Here is a 23,814-nt window from a genome sequence, read left to right on the forward strand (position 1 = left end):
TGGAGGATGTTTTGAACTGTGGTTACATTGAATACCGCTAGAGGTCAGGCCTGAATTAAGTCCTCAACAAGGAATTGCATAGTAACCATTCCCAAATGTTTTTTGTTGTGTGTTGCTCATTATTTTTTTTTTTCCTTATTTTTAAATGAGTGAAGGGACTACCCTAACCTAACACGGATTTAGATTGCGACCTATACAACGTCAGAAGAGATAGGCAACCCATGTGATGATGTGTCAGTTCTGCTTTCACAAAACGCAAGGTGTAGGCTGCTGCCCTGTGATAGGGAGGCAGGGGTCATTCCTCTGCACAGCTTGTCGAGTGGTCCAAATTCTAGTTCGTTTACTCTTGTGGCCATATGCCATTATCGCCTATAGTGCTCACACTCAGCTCTATAACTATTGGTAAACAAAGTCTGTCTCATTTTTGAATGTGTGAAAATGTTTCCACTTATGTTACAATAGTTACTTTTGTTTCTACTTCCATACAAAGTGCCTTGTCAGTTCTGTGTGTAGTGTTGTCAAGTATGGGTTGCACGGTTATGAATGCACATGAAAGGTCAAAAGTCTGCAGATTTTATATGCACCACATTGGGCTGGAAAACATGAATAATGTCCAGAAACACCTTCAATCGGAGATGCATTCAGTTCACTAGCAGGAAAATGCTACTGCCTTTCAGCAGAAAAATCATTTTTTGAAAGCTTGAATACAGTCAAAGAAAAGAGAGGTAATTTTGGAAGAAATAGGTGTTGAAGTTTTTGGAAAAAATAAACATTTCAGTTAAAAAGTTCTCAGTGTGCTCGTTTTTAAAGAGCCAGTTTGTTTGTCTTCATTCATGTAGCATGACAACTTTTTAACTTTGTGCGTCTAATCATTTACAGACAAAAGCAACATGTGAATTTCAAGAAAATACGTGAATTTTGCAAAAAAATAGATTCTAATTTTGCCAAGAATAGGTGCTACATTTTGTGTTCTTCACTGACTAATGAATGCAAAAGGACAAAATAAACTGATTTTGTCATTTTTGAACCACATATAACAGTAATCATGCAAACTGCTGTTGAAACTAAACTAAAGCACTTAATTAATTCTCGGATGTGGGATTTCCAATTAAGATTGTGATCCACCCATAATCACAAACCTGAACACTGCATACTTTTTGTATTCCATTGTGTGAACAGATGATTTCTACACCGTTCAAAGCTCTGTAAAAGTACTGAATTGTATGTGCATGATGCTGTCAAAATTTACTGGTAATCTTGTATAGCTATATTGTGCTAGCTGAATACACAGTGTCAGGACTGCAGTTTGGCACGCAAACTTCGGTGAAGGCTTGTGTTAGGTGGAGTGGGTGAGGGGAAAAAAGTGGCAGGGAGTGGGAGTGAGTGTTGGGGAAGTATTTTATATGGGCAGGAGCACCAGACAACTGTCAACCTAAATGAACAATCACCCCCAGATGGCTAGGAGCAGAGTTGATTACACAGTGGCAGAACACACTGCTGAGCACAACGTGCTCAATTTCAATGGCTACTTCACAACCCGTGACTATCAGGGTTCCCCCCTCCCTCCCCAACCAGCTTTTCTTAACCATGTAGGTGGGAGCTATGCATGTAACACATCCACACCTGTTGATGTTTCCAAATATTTGATTTGATGCCTATTTGTATTTAACTTATTGAATACGTGTACCATCTACAAAAGAACAAAATTAGCATTTTCTGTCACTTATTTAACTGTGTAAAAAGCAACAGTGTACACACATAATAGAACCTCCTGGTAAACCATGTGTGATTGATTTGAATCTCAAGTGCCTATATCTAACAGTGGAAAATCAAGGATGTAATGTAACAATATTGTGAAAAGGAAAGTTGTTACTCACCATATAGCGGAGATGCTGAGTCGCAGGTAGGCATAACAAAAAGACCATCACAAATATAGCTTTTGGCCAGGAAGGCCTTCGCCAAAATTAGACAACATATACACACTCACGCTTTCCTCCTAGCCATTCATGCATCTTTTCATCCTGCATAGTTGTGTTTATCTTTATACTATATATCTCTTTACTTCTGTATGCATCCTCTTTGGTTTGAAGCTGGCACAGTACTTACAGTAGAATATCTTTGGCTTCCCTCTGACAACCATGCCTCCATCCTTGCTACCCTCCCTATTTTCCTTTCCCTGTTACTTCATAACCTGGGTTGTGAGTAACTGAATCTCCTTTCCCTTCTTCCCTTTCTTTCCCCTCTCTCCTCCCCGATGAAGGAACATTTGTTCCGAAAGCTAGGAACATAAATTTTCGGTTTTGTTTTATGTGTATCTATCGGCTGTACTGAGCTGAGGTAAGTACTGGCCAGCCCCTCTATCTCTTTGTTAGTATTTGTTTCACATCTTTATATGAGATTTTCCATTAATCATTTAAATGCAACTCTCACACACATGAACTGCAGTCTCAGGCAACTGAGGCCTCAGTTGCTTGAGACTGCAGTCGTGTGTGTACGGGGGAGGGGTCTTAATTTTGGCAAAGGCCTTACTGTCCGAAAGCTATATTTGTGATAGCTGTTTGTTGTGCCTATCTGCAACTCAGCATCTCTGTTATATGGTAAGTAGCAACTTTCCTTTTCACAATATTGTTAAATGCCTATATCTGTGTGATGGACATTGGACTACTTTGTCATGGAGGTAAGTTAAACACCACGAACCTTCTGTATCTCTCATTCTATATTATTTTAATGGGGGTAGCATGATGCAAAAAGCAGTACATAAGTCATATAGTATTACTATATAACCTTTAAAGATAAATATAGCCTCTTCAATCAATTATTCCATTTCAAATCCATGTTTACAAGTGGAGAATATTTTCCCAGCTTATAAATTTAAAAAAAAAATGTAAAATGTCGGCAGCAATGACATGTTTTGGCAATTCATTACTATTGTTGTATCTCCCTTTTGTGAAATGGTATGATAATAGTGTGATCAGTGACCTTTCGCAAGAAGTCTTATCTTAATTTTTCAGAATATTCTGATGCAGCTTTGACCCTGTGTTTAGAAGCATTTAATCTACTCACACGGGCTCATTTTTAGTGCAATTGTTTCCATTATGGCCAATGACTATGTCACAGAGTAAATTATATTATTAGTTCTTTATTTGTGTGGCCCTATTATCCGTAATCTCTTTACAATTACAGAAGATATTTTAAATCTGCTTTCAACTACAAGAAAAAGCGCAGTCCTTAAATTCCTTTTTCATTTACTACCTTGTGGCTTTTCTCTTCTTTTCAAATAATGTCTTGCAGTATGATACCAAATGTCTACAATTTGCTGTCTTAGCGTGTGTATATAAAACAGTTGTCAGTGGCAGTGCTGCCGGTTCCCATAATTCTCGTTGCAAATTGTTCCAGGGGAGTTGGAGTGTACGAAATGGCAAGGGACTTAACTAGAGCATTAGAATAAGCCTGCTCTAAAAATATTTTAAATTGAAATTTCCACCTAGTATTACCAAAGCCTGTATAGATTTTTTTTTATAAGTAAAGCATCAACTCAAAATTGCCAGCTGGACCTGTATACAGGGTGTTACAAAAAGGTACGGCCAAACTTTCAGGAAACATTCCTCACACACAAATAAAGAAAACATGTTATGTGGACATGTGTCCGGAAACGCTTAATTTCCATGTTAGAGCTCATTTTAGTTTCGTCAGTATGTACTGTACTTCCTCGATTCACTGCCAGTTGTCCCAATTGAAGGAAGGTAATGTTGACTTCGGTGCTTGTGTTGATATGCGACTCATTGCTCTACAGTACTAGCGTCAAGCACATCAGTACGTAGCATCAACAGGTTAGTGTTCATCACAAACGTGGTTTTGCAGTCAGTGCAATGTTTACAAATGCGGAGTTGGCAGATGCCCATTTGATGTATGGATTAGCACGGGGCAATAGCCGTGGCGCGGTACGTTTGTATAGAGACAGATTTCCAGAACGAAGGTGTCCCGACAGGAGATGTTCGAAGCAATTGATCAGCATCTTAGGGAGCACGGAACATTCCAGCCTATGACTTGCGACTGGGGAAGACCTAGAACGGCGAGGACACCTGCAATGGACGAGGCAATTCTTCGTGCAGTTTACGATAACCCTAATGTCAGCATCGGAGAAGTTGCTGCTGTACAAGATAATGTTGACCACATCACTGTATGGAGAGTGCTACGGGAGAACCAGTTGTTTCCGTACCATGTACAGCGTGTGCAGGCACTATCAGCAGCTGATTGGCCTCCACGGGTACACTTCTGCGAATGGTTCATCCAACAATGTGTCAATCCTCATTTCAGTGCAAATGTTCTCTTTATGGATGAGGCTTCATTCCAACTTGATCAAATTGTAAATTTTCACAATCAACGTGTGTGGGCTGACGAAAATCCACACGCAATTGTGCAATCACGTCATCAACACAGATTTTCTGTGAACGTTTGGGCAGGCATTGTTGGTGATATCTTAATTGGGCCCCATGTTCTTCCACCTACGCTCAATGGAGCACGTTATCATGATTTCATACGGGATACTCTACCTGTGCTGCTAGAACATGTGCCTTTACAAGTACGACACAACATGTGGTTCATGCATGATGGAGCTCCTGCACATTTCAGTCGAAGTGTTCATACGCTTCTCAATAACAGATTCGGTGAGCGATGGATTGGTAGAGGCGGACCAATTCCATGGTCTCCATGCTCTCGTGACCTCAACCCTCTTGACTTTCATTTATGGGGGCATTTTGAAAGCTCTTGTCTACACAACCCCGGTACCAAATGTAGAGACTCTTCGTGCTTGTATTGTGGGCGGCTGTGATACAATACGCCATTCCCCATGGCTGCATCAGCGCATCAGGGATTCAATGCGACAGAGGGTGGATGCATGTATCCTCGCTAACAGAGGACATTTTGAACATTTCCTGTAACAAAGTGTTTGAAGTCACGCTGGTATGTCCTGTTGCTGTGTGTTTCCATTCTATGATTAATGTGATTTGAAGAGAAGTAATAAAATGAGCTCTAACATGGAAAGTAAGCGTTTCCGGACACATGTCCACATAACATATTTTCTTTCTTTGTGTGTGAGGAATGTTTCCTGAAAGTTTGGCCATACCTTTTTGTAACACCCTGTATATTGTAACTATTAATGTTAACTTTTCATGGATTTCTACGTGTGTAGCTGAGGCATATGCTGCTCACTGCAAAAATCTAAAAATGGCAATGTTTTATATTTGTATCTCATTTTACTGTAAGCACCAACGCCTCCTCCTCGCCGTATCTGATGCTATTTTAGTCAAGTGACAATCAGAAATAAATAGAAGAGCTGCATGATTTGCAGACTGCAATTCATCTACTAGAATATAAAATTATATCAAAAACAAAGATCCTGTAACTTACCAAACAAAAGCATTGGTACATTGATATAGAGACAATAACAAACACACACACAAGTTTCAAGCTTTTGCAACTCACAGTTGCTTCATCAGGAAAGAGGGAAGGAGAGGGAAAGACGAAAGGATGTGGGTTTTAAGGGAGAGGGTAAGGAGTCATTCCAATCCCGGGAGTGGAAAGACTTGCCTTGGGGGGAAAAAGGGACAGGTATACACTCGCGTGCGCGCGCGCACGCGCACGCGCACACACACACACACACACACACACACACACACACACATATATCCATACGCACATATACAGACACAAGCAGACATATGTAAAGGCAAAGAGTTTGGGCAGAGATGTCAGTCGAGGCGGAGGTATGAGTGGCGGCAACTTGAAATTAGCGGAGGCTGAGGACTGGTGGGTAATGGGAAGAGAGAGGATATATTGAAGGGCAAGTTCCCATCTCCAGAGTTCTGATAGGTTGGTGTCAGTGGCATGTATCCAGATAACCCGGACGGTGTAACACTGTGCCAAGATGTGCTGGCCGTGCACCAAGGCATGTTCAGCCACAGGGTGATTCTCATTACCAACAAACACTGTCTGCCTGTGTCCATTCATGTGAATGGACAGTTTGTTGCTGGTCATTCCCACATAGAAAGCTTCACAGTGTAAGCAGTTAAGTTGGTAAATCACGTGAGTGCTTTCACACGTGGCTCTGCCTTAGATCTTGTACACCTTCCGGGTTACAGGACTGGAGTAGGTGGTGGTGGGAGGGTGCGTAGGACAGGTTTTACACTGGGGGCGGTTACAAGGGTAGGAGCCAGAGGGTACGGTAGGTGGTTTGGGGATTTCATAGGGATGAACCAAGAGGTTACGAAGGTTAGGTGGATGGCGGAAAGACACTCTTGGTGGAGTGGGGAGAATTTCATGAAGGATGGATCTCCTTTCAGGGCAGGATTTGAGGAAGTCGTATCCCTGCTGGAGAGCCACATTCAGAGTCTGATCCAGTCCCGGAAAGTATCCTGTCACAAGTGGGGCACTTTTGAGGTTCTTCTGTGGGAGGTTCTGGGTTAGGGGGGATGAGGAAGTGGCTCTGGTTATTTGCTTCTGTACCAGGTCGGGAGGGTAGTTGGGGGATGCGAAAGCTGTTTTCAGGTTGTTGGTGTAATGGTTCAGGGATTCAGGACTGGAGCAGATTCATTTGCCACGAAGACCTAGGCTGTAGGGAAGGGACCGTTTGATATGGAATGGGTGGCAGCTGTCATAATAGAGGTACTGTTGCTTGTTGGTGGGTTTGATGTGGATGTATGTGTGCAGGTGGCCTTTGGAAAGATGGAGGTCAACATCGAGGAAAGTAGCATGGGATTTGGAGTAGGACCAGGCGAATCTGATGGAACCAAAGGAGTTGAGGTTGGAGAGGAAATTCTTGAGTTCTTCTTCACTGTGAGTCCAGATCATGAAGATGTCATCAATAAATCTGTACCAAACTTTGGGTTAGCAGGCCTGGGTAACCAAGAAGGCTTCCTGTAAGCGACCCATAAATAGGTTGGCGTATGAGGGGGCTCTCCAGCACGGATACACTTCCTCAAATCCTGCCCTGAAAGGAGATCCATCCTTCATGAAATCCTCCCCACTCCACCAAGAGTGTCTTTCCGCCATCCACCTAACCTTCGTAACCTCTTGGTTCATCCCTATGAAATCCCCAAACCACCTACCGTACCCTCTGGCTCCTACCCTTGTAACCGCCCCCAGTGTAAAACCTGTCCTATGCACCCTCCCACCACCACCTACTCCAGTCCTGTAACCCGGAAGGTGTACACGATCAAAGGCAGAGCCACGTATGAAAGCACCCACGTGATTTACCAACTTACCTGCCTACACTGTGAAGCTTTCTATGTGGGAATGACCAGCAACAAACTGTCCATTCGCATGAACGGACACAGGCAGACAGTGTTTGTTGGTAATGAGGATCACCCTGTGGCTGAACATGCCTTGGTGCACGGCCAGCACATCTTGGCACAGTGTTACACCGTCCAGGTTATCTGGATACTTCCCACTGACACCAACCTATCAGAACTCCGGAGATGGGAACTTGCCCTTCAGTATATCCTCTCTTCTCGTTACCCACCAGGCCTCAACCTCCGCTAATTTCAAGTTGCCGCCGCTCATACCTCACCTGTCATTCAATAACATCTTTGCCTCTGTACCTCCGCCTCGACTGACATCTCTACCCAAACTCTTTGCCTTTACATATGTCTGCTTGTGTCTGTATATGTGCAGATGGATATATGTGTGTGTGTGTGTGTGTGTATGTGTGTGTGTGTGTGTGTGTGTGGGCGCGCGCGCGCTTGTGCGCGAGTGTATACCTGTCCCTTCCCCCCCCCCCCTCAAGCCCCCCCCCCTCAAGGTAAGTCTTGGGATTGGAATGACTCCTTACCCTCTCCCTTAAAACCCACATCCTTTCGTCTTTCCCTCTTTACTGATGAAGCAACTGTGGGTTGCGAAAGCTTGAAATTTGTGTGTGTGTTTGTGTTTGTTATTGTCTCTATCAACGTACCAACGCTTTTGTTTGGTAAGTTACAGAATCTTTGTTTTTAGATATATTTTTCCCACGTGGAATGTTTCACTCTATTATATTCGGAATATAAAATTAGTTTGTTGTCAAGCTTCTAATATACTGATTCCATGTCCAGTTTTTATCTTCACATTAAAGGATCAAAATTATCAGCTTTATTGGCTTTTAATACTGATAGCCTGAACTCTGAATTTACCCTAAAAATGCTGCTCTCCCAACAGAATGCAGGGATATCCCTATAATAGCAGTATCTCCCTCAGAGGTAATAACTATTAGTGTTTTTCAGACATACTATGACAGCATGGATTTTGTTCTTTATAGAAACCTCTTTTGTCCCAGTAAAATGTGATGCTCTTTATTATGAGTATTTGTAAGGGTCAAAATGACTTTAAAAAATCATGCTGCCTCTAAAAAACCAGATTGTTTATAGGGATAGATGCTTTTTGGCCCAATTTTGGTAGCAGATGGAAAGCACCATCACACTTCTCAAGAAAATTTTGCAAACACGTTATTGTAGCTTGATGTACATATGAACAAAATTATTCTGGGCAAATATTTGATGGCATTCCAGCGTAGGCCTAGTCCTCGTGCTCAGGGAAAACTTTTGCGTGATGCAAGAAGATCTTGTAGCACTGATTGCAATTTCTGTAAAAGCTTCAGGCCAGCACGCTACAAGTGTGTCCTAATAATGATCAGTCAGAACAGTGCTAAGGAGGAATCTCAGTAGTAGTATTGCCTGCAGTTTCTGCCAGACTCTTTATGGGACAATCAGCATAACATCTGCACAGGTAGCATTGTCTTCAGATCATATTTGATATCATTATCAGTAGCAACTTATGGCATTTCATAGTCTATGTACACTGCTGTTTTTGTAGTACTGCCAGCTGTGACCCCTTATAAATGTGTGATGCATGCTGTAAATTGAAGCATAATACTCTACAGCAATGATTGAGCACTTAAAGGGTAGTCTGTGAGCAGCTCACCTTGAGAACCCAGAAAATGATAGCCAAGGCTTTTCCTATGACTGGAAGAGATTTAGATTTCGTTGGTGCACTTCCACATTTGGTCATCTGCTGTTAAGATTAGTCCTTTGTCTTTGGCATGTAATGGTGAATCAATATCTGATGAACTGCAGCAAAATTTTGGAGTTGTATTTAAATAATTTTAAACATTCTGCCGCAAAATTAGACTGCATTTTTTGTCTCTGGTTAACGAATGCAGCACCTATTAGTCATTTATTTACCGTATGGCAATACATACAAAGATTACAAAACTACTACACGTCAATATTTAAGCACAGCTCTCCAGCATAAAATAACACAAATAACAGCTATATATGGATTTATTTACTGTATGGCAATACATACAAAGATTACAAAACTAATACACATCAACATTTAAGCATAGCTCTCCAGCATAAAATAACACGAATAACAGCTATAGATGGATATCAAGGTCTTTTATGTATTTTATAATATCACTCGTCGCAGTGAGGAAGCCTTCTAACGGACCTTTGTAGGCACGCGCAGGACATGTCGATACAACATGAGCAATTATCTGTCGTTCAGCACCAAAGTCACACGATGGTGATCAAGATTTGCCCCACTTGTAGAGTGGATGCAGTTCGAGGTAGTCCAAATTGCCTGAAGCTGGTCGAATCCAGGGGTTTCTTCTGGATACAAGGCAGCTTCAAGCATTGTGGGGAACAGTTTTATTGCCAGCGGCATTCCCATTCATCAATGGGATTGAATTCAGGTTCCATGAGCATTCTGGCTGTGGTGGAAGTGGTATGTCTTGATCGTAGTCTTTTTCGCCCCCAGTGAATACGCTGTTTATTATTGTAAGGTCAGTGTTATTAATAGTCTTCTCGTATTCATGCAGTAGCAAGCTCTTCAGTTTGATATAAGGAGGTGCAATGTGGCTCAAGATGGGCAGCCAGTATGTGGAAGAAGACTTATTGATCCGTTAACAATGCACATGGCCTCATTCAGTCGTACCTATGTCTTTTTTACATGTGGACCATTAAGCCAGACAGGCGCACAGTACTCTGCTGCTGAGTATACCAAACTGAGTGTTGATACCCGGAGAGTGTCTGCTGACAATCCCCAACGAGAGCTGCAGAGTTATGGAGAATGCTGTTTCTAGTTTTAAGCTTAGCAGATGTTTGTGTCAAGTGCTCCTTGAAAGAGAGGGCCCTATCTAATGTAATCCCAAGGTATTTTGGGTGCATATTATGATGGAGTTTGTCTCCTTCAAAATAGATATCGAAGGCTCTGTGTTCCAATCTATTGGACAGGTGAAAACATGAAACTTCTGTTTTATTTGAGATTGGTTGTAACCTCCATATGTGGAAATAGTGGCTTAAGATATTTAGATCAGAAGTTAGAATTTCGTCAGTTCTTTCAAAGGTTTTGTGTTGGGTAGCTATTGTCCAGTTGTCGGCATAGCCAAACTTTCTGGACTGTGTGGAGGGATAACAGAGATTAAGCAAGAGAGGAGCAAGGACGGATCCCTGTGGTAAGCCATTATTCAATACTTTTAGGCAGCTAGTGTCTTTTTTTCTGTAGTTACACTAAATGTAACTGGGGGACAATGACTGTTTGCATCTGTGACAAACCATAAGTCACACATGTCCTCTGCGTGGTGCTACAGAAGTCATGTCTAGGCAAATATCGAAAGCCAAGAAGTTGATGCAGCCAGATAGTCTCAAATATCTGGCTGAAATGTTGTCGCATGACATGGACTCACACCTATTAGCCAAAAGTATTACCATACTCACTACTTCATGTAAAATCTGATGAGCACAGGCCATCAGTATGTTTGCGTATGGCATCTTACCAGTCTCGCCAGTTATATGGGTTTTTGCAACTATCCTTTTCACAATATTGTTACATTCCATCATGGATTTTCCATTGTTTGATTTCAGCATATTCAATGGATGCATGGACACACTTCACAAATGTTGAAAATTTCCTTCAGTGTCAAACCTAATTCTTTTAAAACTTTTGAAGTTAAACTTTTGGAATTGAAGTATTTTATCACTGTTCATGACTCGGTAATTTATTTATTTTTCTCTCTATGAAAACTTTGCCTCTATCACTAAAAGAGCAAGTAAATCTATTTCTCTAGACTTTACAATGTGCTCTTTCCGAAGATAATAGTGGCATGATCCGTCTGTATTGTATTTGTTATATTTCAACCAGCAACTTACAACATTAATCAACATACATTGTTTCACTATAGTAATGACTGATAATATTGGAACCATTGTACCAGTCAGCATTGCCTTTCTTGAATATGAGGGATCATTTTCAGCTCAGGTTTGAGGTCCTCATGAGCTACTGAAGATTAGTGTGCAGTATCCAGTGTTGAACTCAAGTGACTGTTCACTATGAAAGTAAAATTCACATTCTTTTCTGGAAGAGTATTGAATGAGCTATACAAGCAATGTGTTATGCAGAAAGTCATCCTAAAAGTACAATGGTGAAACACAGATAAGAAAGACAGTGGTGGGAAAGTATTGCGGACTGTGGGGACTAGAGTTTCTCTGATGTAACTTATTTCAGAAACAAGAAGTGTAAGAATACACATCAAAAGTGAAAAGCACATTGGAAAGATAAAAAAAGGTATTACGTACGCAAGCTTTCAGAGCCAGTAACTTCTTCGTCTGGCAGAAGAGTTGAAGGGGAAGGAAGAGGGGTGAATCAAAAGAACAGATGAGGTTTAGGAAAAGGGATAGAGTTCAGAAAAGCCACCCAGAACTCCAGGTAAGGAAGACTTACCAAACAGGATTGGTGTTCTCCTGCCACTGCTTGGCAAGTAGATGTTTTCTCTAGCCAATTACATTATATTTTCAAAAAGTGGATATTTTTGTTGATACATTACATATGTGAAGTGTTTTTCTGTAGCCTGTGAAGAGGCTTTACAGTTTTCAGTTAAGTTACTAGTGGAAGTGGCATTCAAAGATTAGCACATGGAGACCAAATAAAACTTGCCAGTTTTGTTGTTGAGTGCCATGTACCATTCACAGTGATAGAATGTTTGCAAGGCGTGCTTTGACACTTTTCCTGATTAATGTATCCTAAAACAAATGCAAATGAAGCGGACTGTATGTCAAGTCATGATTAAAATGTTGGTACAAAAGTCACAACGACGAGTTGACAGTCAAACTTTGTGTATTCAGATTCATAATCTAGATGAACCTGCTATCATAGGATGCAAAAAATGTTCCTACATTATGGTTAGATATTTTGGTAAAGACTAAAATTGAATAATGACCAAGGTTTGTTGAACAGTACTTTCCAACATGGGCAGAATAAGACAGTCAAGGAAGGTAGAATGAGTGGAATTTTGGTACTATTTACCACCTACATTTCACTTGCGTACAAGGCTAAACTCTAGATAGGCACTTCCAGATAATACTTCCTAACAATTAAATCTCAAATATGTCTTTTTCATAAAACAGTATTAGTTAGGATAGAGTGCGACCCACCATATAGAAGTGAAGAAAGACTTTATGCAATAGCTTAGTCTACTTTTAAATGCCTTGTCTATGAGGTGAGTAGAAACGTATCATAATTCATATTAGCATTGTTACATCACAGATTTTCCATTGTTTGATTTCTTTTTCAGAAAAGCTTTTCTTGCTATTGCAAGTCTGCATTTTATATACTCTGTACTTCCACCACTGTCAGTTATTTTGTTTTCCTAGTAGCAAAATTCATCTGTGTTCAGTGTATTATTTCCTAATAAAAATACCTCAGCATTGCCTGATTTGACTACACTACGTTACCCTTGTTTTACTTTTGTTTATGTTCATATTACAACCTCATTTCAAGACACTATACATTCCTTTCAACTACTCCTCCAAGTCCTTCGCAGTCTATGACAGAATTATAATGTTGTTGGCAAACCTCAAAGTTTTTATTTCTTCATGAACTGCAACACCATTTCCAAATTTCACTTTGGTTTCTTTTACTGCACGTTCAATCTACAGATTGAATAATATCTGCAATAGGCTACAATTCATTCCCACTTCCTTTCCAACTAATGATCCCATTTAACATCCTTCATATCTTGTATCTGTCTACAACTCGGCATCTCCACTATAATGTGATTAGCAATTTTTCTTCTCATAATATTGTTACATTCCATCCTGGATTTTCCACTGTATCTCTTACCTGGTTTCTACACAAATTGTCAATAGCACTTCATTTCATCCCTGCTGCCTTCAGAAATTCAAAGAGCATATTTGTCAAAAGCTGTATATGTAGGTTTGCCTTTTTTCATTGTGTCCTCTATCTAGAAAACATGACATCATATTTTAAAGAGGAAGAAAGTACACTTGCAAGATATAAACCCAAGAAATCAATCCTGTGTGAAAATTTGGGTCGAAATTCTGATAATATGATGATCTGAAAGAATAGCTTTTAAACATTCGTGCACTGGGTGTCAGCTGATGTCAGATACACTGTTGCTTTGAACATTTTTATGTTGTAGTTCTCTAACTGCATACTATGAAAATTATGGCCTCATTCTTTGCACAGGTTGGATTTTGGTGGCTGGTCTCCTGCAAGTGTGCTTTTTTTCCTCCATAACAAATGAGGTCAAGTTGGTGCTGTTTACTTCTAAGATAAGTCATTATCTCACTGCCTGCATGTTGCTACATTTCTCCGAAAACCAAGCTGCTCTTTAAAGAGGTCATCTTCGAACCATCTTTCCATTATTCTATAAATAATTTGTGTTGTTATTTCAGAACATTAACTTTTCACACTATTCACATTTGTCAGCACCTGCCTTCTTTGGAATTGGAATTAATATATTCTTCATAAAAATGGAGGATATTTCTCGTGTGTTTGTATTACTTACACATCAGGTGGAATAGTTTTGTCATGGCTGACTCTCCCAAATATTTCTATAGTTCTGAGGGAATGCCATCTATTCCAGGGGTCTTGTTTTCACTTAGGTTTTTCATTGTATTCATTTTTCTTTCCTGTGAATAGTTCTTTTGCATATTTCGTCTACTGTCAGCTTTCTCTTCTTTCCCTGCTGGCATGTCATCAGATATGTAATGTTCATGTAGATGTTTCTCTCTCCTGCAAATGTATCTTTAATTTTTGCATTTGTGGTATCTGTTTCTTCCAGTCATACGTGCTTTTAAGGGTTTGCTTTTCTCCTCTAGCCATTCCTGTTTTGGTATTTGACACCACTTGTCAATGTGAATTTTGATATGTAGGTATTCCCATTTGCCTGCTTCATTTGCAGCATTCTTATATTTTCACCACCATCACCTTCTTCACTTGCATTCTTCACTTCATGGAGCATGCTTTACAGCTCTTTCTGTCTTCACTGTTTGTTCATAATTAATTACTTATTCAACAAGTCTGTCTTCTTCATTTGTAAGTATGTTACTTCAATTGTATACTATTTTGCTCAGTTTTTCATTTGTACAGTATGTATAAATTGTTCTCTTGTAATATTGTTTTGTACTTGATCTGAGGGTATATCTTTTAATATTCCTTAAAAATTTCATTTCTTTTGCCTTTCTTAGTTAACATCCAAGATAAGTAGTATCCAAGCATTTCTATTGGGCCTTGTCTTTGTGTCTATTTAATCCTCTGCTGCTATCACTATATCACTTCTTGAATCTACTTATTTATCTTCTTTTGTATTTATTTTCCTGTTTTAGCCAATAATTGCCTAACGCTTCCAATGAAACTCTCAGTAACCTTTGCCCTGGTTCAGTTTCCTTAATTTCCTATGTTCCTGCAATTTATTCATTTTTAATGTGCAGTTCATAACCTATTAATTATCAGAGCTTGCACCTGCCCTTGAAAATGTACGAGAGTTCAAAATCTGGCACAAAATCAGTGTTTTACTTTTACATAATTTTATCTGAAATCTTTCTACATCTTCAGATCTTTTTGATATGTACAGTCTTCTTTCTTAATTCTTAAACCTTGTGTTAGCAATGATTAAATTGTTTTTTGTGGGTTATACTCTATATAAAATTATAATGTCACACTGTTTTGTGTTATTGCTGCACTAATAATACAATGTAGTGTTGTTTATTTCAGCGAAGACATGATGCAAACACTTATACTGAAAGTGTGGAGAGGGAAACAATTAGATTAGGAGAAGGAAAAACAGTATCTCGTTGCAGCAGTTGCAGCTACAGAATTTGATCCTGCGTTACAGTGTGTTCATCTCATCATTAATATTGTTCCAAAAATTAATTCAGTTTATGTACACTCACTGTCTCACATAAGTTTAATTTTGTAAGACATTAAAAGGCTCATTATTGACAAAAGTGCCACAGAAGTTGTACAAATTTATTTATGGATGCCATTTTGCAATATTTTAATTGTATATAAACTGTGTGGTGTGTGTGTGTGTGTGTGTGTGTGTGTGTGTGTGTGTGTAAGTGCACACAGGGTGTGCATGTGAAAGATGAAATATAATAATATTTATGTCATAAATACTGTACACTATTTTAAGAGAATTTAATTGTATCACAATTCACAATGTTATAGATCTGAATGCTGTTTATGTGTGAAAAATGGCATTTTGTATCATATTTTTCAAATGAAATGAATTTTCTACATTGTATAAAGTGTTTTTGTTTTGATCTTGTATGAAAATTTTATGACAGTATCATTAAAAAGTGATGTTACACTATTGTGATTTTATTATAGTAGGTGTCATAACTTGAAACTCATCTTTTTATGTGGAAAACACAAAATGTATTTTGAAAATGTTTATTGTTTTTTAAAATGCATTGTTTTTCTTGTTTCTTTAAAATGCTTTGTTTTTCTTGTTTATGTTTAGCACAGTAACCTCCATCAGATCTTATATTTTTGTAAAACAGTATTACGATAAACATAACCAGTATTTTATATAGTTGACATTGTTTTAAAAAATTATTAAAAGTTTAATATTCAGAGAAACAATAATCAGTGTTTAACTCAGCAACTGTTTCCTATGCTTGTCTGCTTCTTATTTTCATTTTGGACATCTGAGGATGTCATTAATTTGGGTCAACTTTTGTTTCTTTTTGTCTTTTTCCTTGTCCAGTATTCTTTTATTGTCATACTTTGGAACCTACTTCATTCTTCTGTCCATGATTTTGCCCTGGGGTGTAATGCTGAGCTGGAAACCTGTGAAAGCCTGCCTTTTTATTACCCTGTTGTAAATCTCCGATTCCTGTTCCTTCCAGAGCCTTTTGTATTATACTTGTATTAATACATTTTTAAAAATTCTGTTGCCGCTTTGGAGGTCCTAGGGAACCAGCCATTTATGCCATTATTTAAAGTTACTGGCATGTATGTAACTGGTGAATCTCCAAGAATAATACTAAAAAAAGGGCCTAGCTTCAAGATTTATTTTTCATATTTACTTTACTTCTTTACTAGATTACAAATTTCAGAATAATGATACGGAAATATAATTTTCCTCCCAAAGAAAAGTGTGAGGTAAGTTATTGAGAGATTTCTTGCTCTTGAGCTTCCAGAATTTCTTGCTCGCTCAACAAACAAGATATATTTGTAGCAGAATTACAGCCAAATGCAAAATCTAACTAGTACACAAACAAAATTGTCAGTGTGGTCACATTGGCTCAGCCATTCAAGACAGCAGCTAATGTTTCTTTCAAAATAATTCTGTAAATTGGCAACAGAAGACAGTACCACTCAAGGGGCAGGTCATAAGACTTACATATATTTTTTTCATATGAAATGAGTTCAGTCTTCGAGCTATAGATGTTAGGCACAGTCTTTTTAACAAGAAGTTGCAGTACGAGCTACACTACCTGTAATGTCGCAGGTAAGAGCTTTGAGAGTCTTTTTAAGCACCAGATCATTCCAGGTCTCCAACAGTGTGAATGGCATAATTTTTATGCAAGATGGCACACCTCCGCACGTTGCAAATCCAGTTAAGCAGCTGCTGATGTGCCATTTTGGAAATGCTAGAATATCAGCCGCCATTTCCCTCCAGCCTGGCTGTCCTGATCACCTGATCTTAATCTCTATGACTTCTGGCGATGGAGCTATCTGAAAAATGTTGTGTTCTGAGTTCTGATTGCAAACTTAGCTGCATTGAAGGCACACATTGCGCAACACGTTCTGAACATGATCCCGGAAACATTTCAATCAGTTGTGAAACATCCTGTTTCTCGATTTCAACTTGTAGCACATCATGGTGGACAGCATATTGAACATGTTTTGGGCCAGTCACACGGATTTGATTTTGATTTATGCTTTTTATGTGGTTTTTGGCATCAGGACAATTAAAAACCGATTTTTCCCATCCAATGTAATACGACCTTGCCTTGGTTGATAGGCTTACGTAACGAACAGTATCACACCTGTACACCCATGCACACTGAGCAGTACAGCTTGTTTACTGTCAAACATACCCCTTAGACATTGTTGTATGATTCAGTCGACCACTATTAAATTGTGATGCTTACAGCACCATCTATTGCTACATTTTGTAACTATTTATTTTCCTTCTGCCATATGTTTTCCCCCTTCTCTGTTAATATTCTGTATAAATATAGTTTCCAGATGCAAATTGCAAAATGTTTCAAGCAAATGTTCTTTAGCTTCACGAGGACATGATTGCATTCACTGTAGCTTTGTAAAAAAACAAAGATATGAACAGTGGTATGACTTTTTTAAATGACGCCCTGTATTTATTATTCAGTAATTCATTTCCTCTTCTAAAGACCTATTCAAAAATGTATCACAATGTACCATTCACTGAAACACAACGTTATTAATTACATAACACAACATTGACTCTGAGCCCGCGATCACAAACTCGTCCACTTGCTGGAGTTGTCAGAAAACAGATGAAAACCAAGTGAAAACATAACACAAAATTGACTTTGACTTGCCTGTACCATTGCCCAGGAGTAGAACATTCAAAGGTGCTCCAAGTGGTGACCCTGGATACCGATATACTGGTGCACTCGTTGAATGAAAGAATGATTTACAGCTTCCAGTGTTGCTTACTGAAGAGAATTACAAGCAAGCACGATACATTCCTGCATGCCCTCTGGAATTGTTGGAATTTAGTAATAGACAACGTCTTTAATTCATCCTCAAAGAAAAAAATCCAGAGGATTTATATCAGGAGACCTAGCAGACCAAGTAACTGTTCCTCCTCAACCAATCCATCTGGCAGGATACCTTAAGTTCAGAACATGACGTGCACGTAAGGTATTATGTGCTGGACATCCATCGTGTTATCACATAAGCATTCTGGTTGTTAGCGACACTTCATCCAGAAGAGGAGGAAGAATTCGTCTCAGAAAGTTGGCATATGCTGTGCCATTTAGACTACCATTGATGAAATAGGGGCCAATAATTGTAGTACCAAGCATCCCACATCAGACGTTTTAACTCTCTATTGACGCTGATGTTCCATCTGTCTAAGCCATTGTGGGTTGTCACTGGACCAATAATGCATGTTCCTTGTATTTACCTGTCCTTTGTTTGAGAAGGAACATTCATCAGTAAATAGAAATTGGAGAAGTAATTCGGGTTGGTGAGGATTTGCTGCTGTGCCCACTGACAGAACTATACACAATTTGGGAAATCATTCCCATGTAACTCTTGATGTAGTTGTACATGGTACAGATGGAACCGGTGACGTGTAAGAATACAATGTACACTGGTTTTAGGAATGCCAATCTCATGTTCAAGCTGTTGTGTGCTCACATGTGGATTCATAGCAACGGAAGTGAGAACAACAGCTTCGTCTGTGTGAGTGCTATGACGATTGCATTCTCATGGGTTGAAACTTCCCGTTTCCTGAAGTGTTGCAACAAGACGAGGAAACATCCGTCAGGAAGTGGGTTCTTCTCAGAATATTGCTCTATGTACAGTTCCGAGCATTTTGCTTACTTTCAACAACAACAACAATAAGAGAAATGTTATATCAATGCAGTTTGTAGGAAGGACAGCCTTTCCTGTATGACTACTCTACACAACAGTATTTAAAAGGACTAAACTACTGTGCTAAATGTACCCGTACATAAGAAAACAGTATTGCAATTACTGTGCTGCTAACTTACATTCCCCATAGTTGAGTAGCATGTCTACCTTCTCTTTGTTGGTATACATTCTACTCACACAACTCTTCAACTGACGATGGTTAACAGAATGAGGGGTGTGCATTTTACCTGTGTTTCAGTGAATTGTACACTGTGATACATTTTTGAATAGGTTTTTAGGAGAGGAAATGAATTACCGAATAAAAAATACAGGGTGCCATTTAAAAAAGTCGTACCGCTGTTCATATTTTTGTAAAAAACAAAGCTACAATGAAGGCAATCATGCTGATTGACATCCCCATGACGGCTAAAGAACATTTGCTTGACACATTTTGTAATTTGCATCTGGACAAACAGTTATTTGGGGGTCGTCAAGATCAATGGGACACCCTGTGCATATGTGTGTGTGTGTGTGTGTGTGTGTGTGTGTGTGTGTGTGTGTGTAAAGAAAAAAATAACAAAAGTAAATAAACACAATTAATTGCTGAGGTAGATAAATATATTTCCAATAGCATATGTAGAAAATCACCAACTCTTTCCCAGAGTAGCATCTTTCTGTTCAGATGTATATTTACAGTAGTACAAAAACAAAAACAACTAACGCCCCTGTAAATAAATTATCATTAAAAAGTATTCTTTGTTAATGCTGGAGGTAGCAGGGATAAAATACAGGGAGCAATATTCTATCTACAACTTGTACAGAAACCAGATTGCAGTTATATGAGCTGAAGGGCGTGAAATAGGAACATTTGTTGAGAAAGGGGCGAGTCAGATTTGCAGTCTATCCTTGATGTTATTCAGTCTGTACATTGAGTGAGCATTAAAGGAAACCAAGGAGAAATTTGGAAAAGGCATTAAAGTTCAGTGAGAAGAGTTAAAACTGTCATCATTTAAGAATTACAAGCTTTGACATTTGCCAATGATACCGCAATTTTGTCAAAGATGGTAAAGGAGGAGCAGTTGAACAGAATGGATGGTATCTTGAAAAGAGATTATGTAAGTGTAGTCAAATGTTGAAAAAAAGTAAGCAAATTGTTCATTGTCTCAAAAGTAATCACCATAACTATTATTCCACTATGAGACAAGATGGTCAATGGCTTCGTGGAAAAATATGTGCAGTTGCCTACATGATTGTACCCAGCTGTATACCTCTTTATCTGAAGCTAATCAGCAGTTATGTGTGTATTTCTTTGGGGCTCCATACATATGAAAATCACATGGGGAGAGATTGGAGGATGTGTAAGGGCTTTCCAGTGAAATTAATGCAGCATTATTGAAACAACCTTGGGCCTGCCCACATGTTGCCAAGGTTGTTTCCGGTACACTGCAGAAGTTTCGCTGGGAAGCCCTTACACGTTCTTGATACAGTCCCAATCTCTCCCCGTGTGATTTCCATATTTTTGGAGCTCTGAAGAAAGACATTTGTAGGTGTTGATGTGCTTCAGACAAAGATGTGCATGCTTCGGTACAATCATGGTTCAATAGGCAAACAGCAAACATTTTTCCATGAAGGCTCTGACTGTCTTGTCTCATCTCACAGTTGAATAAATCTATTAACAGTTATGGCAATTATTTTTGAAATAATAAACAATTTACTTACTGTTTTCTGTCTGTCCCGTTTTCATTTGACTGCCGCTTACAAGATAAATATCAGTTAAAGTAAAACAAGGCCAGTTGAATGTAGATACTGAGAGAATTAGGTGAAGAAATGAGACATGATAAGTAATAGATGAGTTTTGCTATAAGAGCAGCAAAATAACTTCATGTGGCCAAAATATAGATGAAACAAAGTGCAGAAAAGCTTTTCTGAAAAAGACGAATTAGTTAACAATGAAATCAATTTTCTGAAATTATTTATCTGGGGTGTAACCTAGCAGGGAAATGAAACAAGGACAATAATCAGTTCAGATAAAAAGAAGATATAAGCTTTTAAAATGAGGTGCTACAGAAGAATTATAGGAAGGATGGATTGGATAACTGATGAGGTGGTACTGAATTGAGTTAGGAAGATAAAGAGGTATATGGTACAACTTGACTAAGAGAAGGGATCGGTCGATACGGTACATTCTGAGGCATGAAAAAATTTTCTATCTGGTAACTGATGAGAAGTGTGAAGAGTAAAAGTTGCTGGAAGAGACCAAGGCTTGATCACATTAAGCATGTTCAAATGAATGAAGGTTGCAGTAGTTGTGCAGAGATGAAAAGGTTTGCACACAATAGACTAACAGGGGGATCTGCATGAAACCAGTCTTTGGATTGATGAGAACAACAATAGTGAATAAGATGCAAACTTGAGTAAAATTTTGTGTTTGTCTCCCCCAAATTATTTTCAAATAACTCTATTAGTTATGTATTGCAGGAGTGTCTCAGTGGTTTGTGTTCATTAATCTTAATTTTTAAAATCATTTTATTTAATGTGTTATTCACATTTATTGAGTGCAAAAGCTTCAGCCTAGAACCAAGATATTTTCTTAACTGACAATTATTAAACCAAAGTACTTACGTTCAGTATTACTTAAATGACATTACTTAAAACTTCATGCAGCCTCATGATATGTTCGGTTATCCAACACTGCAGGCACATGTATCAACTGTCCACTCTTCAAAGACATGTACACTGTGCCATTTTGACTGTTGTCCTTTAATACAATGGATATTGACAGTTCTTTGTTGAATTTGAAGGGATTGACCTAGATGACTAATTAATGAAACATGGGTGCAAAGAGAAGACCATCGCGGATGGAATAGTCTAACAGCAGCCTTAATCCAATAGTGGATACCAAATGGCTGGTGGTTACAATGATAGGAATCTTTAACATCACATAGATGTCTGATTATGGACACACTGTACACACAACCCATCCACTGTATACCTAGTCTGCTCTTTCATTTCATTTTCAAGTTTCTGTGCATTGAAATATTTGCTACAAAGCACTGCTCAACTGCGTGAATGATGCCACAGTATTTCACATTTTTTTTAATACATTTTCTTCTTGAGATGACAGTGTAATTAGAAAAGTGATCATGGTAGGTGGCAATCACAGCCATAGTATTGCTTCCTGGCTAAATGTGAAATAGGATCTGAGAGGACGTGGTTTTGTGAAACCTGGTGCTGTTTGAAGTAATAAATATGTTGAGTCCACTAAAGTGGAATTGTTAAATAACTGACATTTTCATAGTAACAGCTGGCGCAAATGATGTCTACAAAAGTGAGACAGAAAATGCTCTGTAGACCTGAAATTATGTGTTAGTAAACTTACATGTACAAATGTTATATACACTAACATAGCTCATTGTTATTTGTGACTTAGTGAATGAGTCTTGTGCAAGGCAACAGGTAAAAAGTGAAAATAATTAATTCTCAGAAATCTGTAAATTATTCAGAAATGATTGTATTGTTAATTCAAATAACATTTGAGGAAGATTTCACTTCAGCTCAATGGCCTTTGCAATAATTACATGTGCAATGTTATTACGGCTCGAGTGCAAGGAAAATTAAGCAAGCTTAGAAAAGGTAATTTAATGCTAAGTTGGTCTTCACAATATACAGACATTGTTCATTATAAATAATACAGGAAAGTCCATCAAAATGCAGAGAAGTTCTCGTAAGAAAAATGTTGTTTACATTGTTTTTCAAATTCATTTTTTTCTGCTCATAATACGTAATTTTAGGCACATGGATAATGTTGATAAAGTTCAAATTACAGCATTATTTCTTACAATATGCTACTATTAAATAACGCAAACAGTAGGACAATCATTATTCAGTCCAAGTTATAAGGGCATCTATGAATAACCCATCCTTTAGTAGATTTTTAAAGCTATCTCCTGTCAACATCTTATGATCATTTGGTATCAAATTATGAAAAATTGCTTCTTTGACATCTGGGTTTTCTGCTGGCAAAGATGTGGCACGAAGATCAATAGTAGGCACTCGACCAAGCGCACCTGTCATGAGACAGGCCAGAGAGAGACTCACAAGCAACACACTGCCAACGCCCTCTCCACAGCAAGTACTTAGGCCACCGTCTCTGACCAGACTCACTCACCAACTCACATTTCAGTTTGGCGTCTGTCAGTTAGTTGTAGTGCGAGCTCACTCACTGACTCGCTCAGGCTACGACCGTGCATAATGACCAGATCAAGACTAGCAGTGAGGCTAAATTTTGTAATAGGAGATCACCAATATTGTCTGCAAGAGGGCTATTACTGATTAGCTTGTACCACAGAACGTGGACTCTATTCCACTTAAGTAAAACTTACAGTTCATGTAAATAAAAAACAATACACATGTGCATTTGTGTTATAGAAAGAGGATACCGGCCACCCATTATAACATCCTCTCACTTGCTTCCTATGGTACAAGACCCTACAGTTTTTTTTTTCATTAAATTTAACCTTATGTTGACCAATTAAGTTTGTTTTATGTATTGTATCGTGGTTGTCAATTTTCATATTCCTATTTGTGACCTTAGTGTCTTCTTTCACTCACATAATGGGATCTAGCATATACATGGCATAAACTGCGAGAATGCTGGAACCTGAATTGGCTTTTACAGAAGTGTTCCTTGTTTCACTTTTACCGTGATCCTTAAGGCTGTCTTCTCGTGTTATTATCGCAAGTCACACCCCACAGTACTATTCCATAAGACAAGAAAGGATTATTTACACAAAATATGCAGTATTTAGGGTTTCAGATGTATGATGATAATCTCTTTGACTTGCTGCTTCCACGGAAGTCTGTTATCTATCTATAAATCCAAAAATTTAATTCTGAACATGTTTTTGATGG

General features: G+C 38.6%; 2 protein-coding genes across 2 annotated transcripts in view; one reads left to right on the forward strand and one right to left on the reverse strand.

Moving 5' to 3' along the window:
• Positions 1–15,888, forward strand: part of LOC126191379 (ras-related protein Rab-43) — a 60,384-nt gene extending 44,496 nt beyond the window's left edge. The window contains exon 5 of the mRNA XM_049932231.1: positions 15,043–15,888. Within this exon, the coding sequence (XP_049788188.1) occupies positions 15,043–15,150 (108 nt within the window). The 3' untranslated portion in view covers positions 15,151–15,888. The remainder of the gene's footprint in view (positions 1–15,042) is intronic.
• Positions 15,889–16,881: 993 nt separating this feature from the next.
• LOC126190847 (putative phosphatidate phosphatase) overlaps positions 16,882–23,814 on the reverse strand; it is a 121,757-nt gene continuing 114,824 nt past the window's right edge. The window contains exon 7 of the mRNA XM_049931432.1: positions 16,882–17,013. Coding sequence (XP_049787389.1) covers positions 16,982–17,013 — 32 coding nt within the window. The 3' untranslated portion in view covers positions 16,882–16,981. The remainder of the gene's footprint in view (positions 17,014–23,814) is intronic.

Source organism: Schistocerca cancellata, chromosome 6, assembly GCF_023864275.1.
Source record: "Schistocerca cancellata isolate TAMUIC-IGC-003103 chromosome 6, iqSchCanc2.1, whole genome shotgun sequence".
Lineage (NCBI taxonomy): Eukaryota > Metazoa > Arthropoda > Insecta > Orthoptera > Acrididae > Schistocerca > Schistocerca cancellata.